This window comes from Prunus mume, linkage group LG1 (genome assembly GCF_029339155.1).
Source record: "Prunus mume cultivar Tortuosa linkage group LG1, ASM2933915v1, whole genome shotgun sequence".
NCBI classification, from domain to species: Eukaryota; Viridiplantae; Streptophyta; class Magnoliopsida; order Rosales; family Rosaceae; genus Prunus; species Prunus mume.
Genome location: NC_142698.1, coordinates 31,535,611 through 31,540,765, shown reverse-complemented (window position 1 = coordinate 31,540,765; position 5,155 = coordinate 31,535,611). Strand labels below are relative to the sequence as shown.

Here is a 5,155-nt window from a genome sequence, read left to right as displayed (position 1 = left end):
AAGGGGAGGAATGGATTTTAAGGTGGACAAGGGATTGCTTGGAGTCACCGGTGGTGCATTTTGTTCGAAAAAGGAGCTTCACAGAGGATTTACATATTGGAAAGACTAAAATACCCTTGAGAATGGATGAAAAATTGGATGACGTTAAGGTCATATGACAAATCATGAATTTTCAAAAATTAAGGCGACATTTCTCTTAAAATTTTCTTTAAGGTGACAAATTGAAACTGATGTAGCCTCTAAACAATGGGCCACGAAATTTCAATTTTTTTTTGTTATTATGGTATAATGGTCAAAGTGCAATGGAATTTAAACAAATAGATGAAAATTAGGACCAATCAGTCAAAGAACTACAAACAAATGAGTTTCATAATTATATGTATGTTGACAGTCGTCAAAGGACTAAAAATCAATGTCTAATTTTACACGAGGTTTAATGGAAATTTAATCTTATACAAGGACTAAAATTGAAATTATTGTATGTACACAAATTTGGAATTCAAATTTTGTATGTACATAAATTTTGAATCTCTAGAATTATTGTAAATACATAAAATTCACATTGTTGAATTAAATACAAATATTGAATGAAGTATATGATATGAAGTTTTCAATACGGCTTAAGGAAACTTTTGAACCAGTGCGCCGACAGTTTTGGGTGCCTTTTAAGCCTATCGTTGTAATCCACATAGGTAATACCAAATCGAACACTGTATCCCGAACTCCATTCAAAGTTGTCTAGCAACGTCCATGGAAAGAATCCCTTCACTTTGACACCATTGCTAAAAAGAAATTAAATATATTTATGTCAATAATATGAATCAATAACTCAAAATCTAAAGCTAGACCATATACATATGTGTGTTGATATATATTCTAAATGAATTTGTTAATATACTTACTCAATAGAACTTTGAACATAATGAAGGTGGCGATTGTAGTAGTCAATTCTATGGGTATCATTAAGGGCTTCGGCAAGTGATAATTTCGGATCATTGAACTCATCCACACCTACAATATAATACATTTTAAATTTAGAGACTTTGTACTACTTGTGTGTGTTTTACACCAAAAATATGTGAAACATTGATCATGCAATTACTTAAGGCTAGAAATAATTACCATTTTCAGTAATGTAAATGACTGGATTGTGATATTTCTTCTTTGTGTAGAGTAAAAGATCTTGAATTCCTTGTGGATAAACATTTAGCCATTCCGAAGCACCCTGCACCCAAATTTGAAGATATTTAGATTTTTAGGAGTCACATTTGTAAGTGCAAAACGATTAATGGTCAAAATCATAAAGGCATAATCTAGTAATTTGATGTGCACCTTTGAACCGATGGGGACCCCGTTACGCTCAGCTGCCACAACGTATATGAATATCAGAATCTAATTAGTCTATAAACTTAAATTGCATGAATTAAATTCTGAATTTTTACTCACATGAAAGATTAACTCCAGCATCTGTTGTGTAGCTTGCGTATACAGAGTTATTTTGAGGTGCATCACTTGCATAGTAACCAGCATAGTAATTTAGTCCAAGAAAATCAAATGAACCAATTAGCAACTCGGATTGTTCTTTCGTGAATTTTGGTAATCGGCTTCCGACAAGAGATCGCATGCTTTGAGGATAGTCACCACTTGTCAATGGCTCAACAAACCTACAAGAATGTAAAATTTTCAAGCATTAACTTGACATTATAATATACATTGCTTGCTAGTAAGTAGTAAATATTACATATTCATAAGTAAATTCAAAATACACTTACCATCCGAACATAAAATCCAAAGCTCGTAATGCAGCATTCTTATTTTCTTTTTCTTCTGATAGGGGCTCAAACCAATGTGACACTAGTGTTATCCCTATCACTCCATTTTGAGAGGCCTGCACAAGAACATTTAGTTTGTTTGTTTTAGAGTCACAAAAAAGTAAAGTAGTCGCTCTCTTGTTACAACTTAGAATCCAATATTATGAGAAACAAAAAAACTGATGAATTGTACCTGATATTTATTTTTGTACAATTTTACGGCAGCTGCATGTGCAAGGAGCAGGTGGTGTGTTACCAAATATGGTTCAGTAGATGAATCTCCCCCGGTGCAGTTTAGTTGCTGCCAAGTAGAGCATCGTCCCGGCGCATGAGACCCGATTGCGTAACCAAAGTTACTAAAGGTATATGGCTCATTCAGTGTGCTCCAATGCTTTACTCGATCACCAAATTCCTTATAACAAAGTTCTACGTAATCTTGAAAATGATTGCTGTATATACACATTTCAGAATGTAAATGTCATAATTGTATTTATTAATTGAATTATTAATACGATTAAGAGGACTAATTTCTTCACTTACACAATATGAGGGCTTAGGAAACCACCATATTCGTCTTCTAAAGTTTGGGGAAGATCCCAATGGAAGAGTGTCACAAATGGCGTTAGACCTATAAATGGCATGATCAATAAAAGCGAATTATAAATTTGATAAAACGAGTTTTTTTTTATTTATTTTTTATGAGTGCATGAAACTGTAATTTTATAAATTACTGATCATGTGAGGTGGGATGACTCACCATTGCGTAAGAGCTCATTGATGAGATTGTTGTAATATTTGATTCCTTCCTTGTTCACTCCTCCACTTAACTTTCCATCTAATGATTAAAACAAAACAAGGAAATAACGAAATAAGTGCACCGATACAATTTAAACTGAACTTTAAAAAAGTTGGACTATATGTCGAAACTTGAACTTCGACTTCTATTTAATTTATCTTTGAAAAAAAATAATATTTTTGCTTCAGTTATTTCAATTAATTATTTTAATTGAAACAAAAATCTTTTTTATATTATTCGGTAGACAACTTGGACACATTACTTAAGCTAAAATCAACATGAAGGCAGAAATATTGACGATTGGTGACAACCAAATGTGAGGATGTGGATGAACTTACTTGGTAATAATCTTGACCAAGAGATAGAGAATCTATAAGCATCCCACCCCATATTCTTCATAATCCCCACATCTTCCTACATTGCATAACAAAAAAAGATTTTATGAGAAAGAGCTAAACATTATGGGGAGCTTATCTTCAATATCCAGAGTTTTCTTCATGCTTCAAAATTTAATATGTGCACATTGGGTCATGAACCTTATAGCGGTGATATTGATCAACAGCGATATCTCCGTTACTGCTATCATTAATCTTTTCTGCAATAAATCATTGAAAATTTAATTAAATATTTAGAGCATAAGAGTAAATGTAATACCATTTTGTTATTTTAACTAATTCATGATTTGATTGGACAGACCTGGATATTTGTGGGTGAAGGTATCCCAAATGCTTGGTCCTCTACCACCTTCGTTTGCAGCACCTTCATACTGAAATACACAAGAGACACAATGAAGAAGATGTCAATATTCTTGCAAGGATCGATGCTTGATCTGAATTTGAAAGAATACCCTAACCAATCAGAACAGAAATTAAATTAAAGCCTAGAAGAAGGAAGGACTTACTTGGTAAGATCCAGAACCTACGCCAAATATGAACCCTTCTGGAAAACTGCTCCTATTGAGAGAAGCAGTGTCAAAATGCGTGGGTGGAGCTCTAATATCTGCTTTGCTATTTGTCAATGCAAAGCCAATTAGTAGCAGCACGCCTAAGAGAAAAGATCGTAATTGCATTGCCATAACTTGAGGTTTTTTTGTTGGTAATAATCTTGATAAGTATAAGTTGGCTCTGGCTGGCATGCTTCATGGCCTTTATATAGAGGAGGAAGTACGTGCTGCAAATGAGAACAAAACACAGATGGGCATTGAATGGGTTTGAGGGGGCAACTACGTAGAATGTCATGGTACAAAGGGAAATGAAAGCTTTCATATTTGAATGAGTTTTTGTGTGAGTAGAGCCGCTAAGTCTGATTTAGTCTCTTATAACCAATGGGTCAAACTGTGGAAACAAATTTGACACACAATTAAAACTCTACGTATGTACCCAATATACTTGAGCTTCAGGCACTTCCTTTGGGTTGATTTATTCTTTCACTTCCTTTGGCGTAATTGTACTTACAAAAAGGATATATCGTAATAAGGAATTAGTGGCGTATTTATAAATAAATAAATCTAGGTAGAAAAATATATTCAAAAGTTTGACCATTGTCAAGAATCAAAATTTTCAAAACTTTCAAATTTTCTACCCAAATAATTACATTAAATTGTCCTTCATGTCCAGCAATAATCTCATTTAAAAGGTCAAAACGATAGGAGAAAGAAAAAGAGATATTCTTGAGGTTATTTTGGAAGAGGATGAAAAAAGTTTGACAAGAAATATATAAGGATGAGTTTAGCAATTACGCTAGCCATAGACTTGTTCAAGCAGTAGAGTATGAAAATTATCATTAATTCTCCACGTTCTTCTTTGCTCTTCAAAATATCACTCTGTTTCAAGAAATAAATTATATTCACAGCCGAGTCATTAAAAAAAATGCCTTGAACGAAAGCTTATTATGGGAAGAAACATAGCGGTTGAGTTTGCTTCATTTTCATCCTCTGATTTCATATGGTTAATAAACTCTTCAATTATGGAATTCTTGGAGCGACACATGCTTGCTCCCATTCGTGTTTACTCCGATCCAATCTGATCCAAATAAGAAAGCATATCTATTGTCAAACTCATCTTTACATATCAATTCTCATAGCAATTTTCTTTCTGTTTACCCTAAAGATAAATATGCAGAAATGACTTTTTCTTCACCCTTCCTTTCCGTTGGTTTTAATGCTCTTTTTCTTCTTGTAATAAAGCCTTCCTTGAAGATGTTTCTTTTGCTAGACTTTTTCTTCTCGTAATAGCTGTACATTCCTTTTATAGAATACTGTACATGAAGGCAAATCGTTTTGAATAATTATCCAATAAGTCACTAATTTCTTGTATGATATATATCCTCTTTTGGGTACAGTTACGCTGGAAGAGAAACAATAAATCAACAAAAAGTAGCATTATATAATAATTGGGTACAAAGTGTTTAAATTTTTGAAAACCCATCCAAGTGTAGATGGCATTCTGATGTAGACTTCAAGTAAAATTAAGCCATCGGGTCGAGCTCGATTAAAAAAGGTTTTGACTTGCAGACCAGTGGTCTCAGATTCGAATCCATGACATCTTAA

The 5,155-nt window shown here is 33.4% G+C and overlaps 1 protein-coding gene across 1 annotated transcript; it reads right to left on the bottom strand.

Moving 5' to 3' along the window:
- Nucleotides 1-344: 344 nt before the first annotated feature.
- On the bottom strand, nucleotides 345-3,757 carry LOC148921611 (beta-glucosidase 12-like). Its single transcript, XM_089042707.1, has 13 exons — nucleotides 3,509-3,757; nucleotides 3,304-3,373; nucleotides 3,144-3,202; nucleotides 2,946-3,021; nucleotides 2,569-2,646; nucleotides 2,352-2,439; nucleotides 2,005-2,260; nucleotides 1,773-1,888; nucleotides 1,447-1,664; nucleotides 1,333-1,364; nucleotides 1,123-1,225; nucleotides 903-1,011; nucleotides 345-782 (listed from the first exon to the last, which is right to left on the bottom strand). Exons 1-13 carry the CDS (start codon nucleotides 3,740-3,742, stop codon nucleotides 611-613), a joined length of 1,611 nt encoding a protein of 536 aa, XP_088898833.1. The 5' UTR covers nucleotides 3,743-3,757; the 3' UTR covers nucleotides 345-610.
- Nucleotides 3,758-5,155: the final 1,398 nt, after the last annotated feature.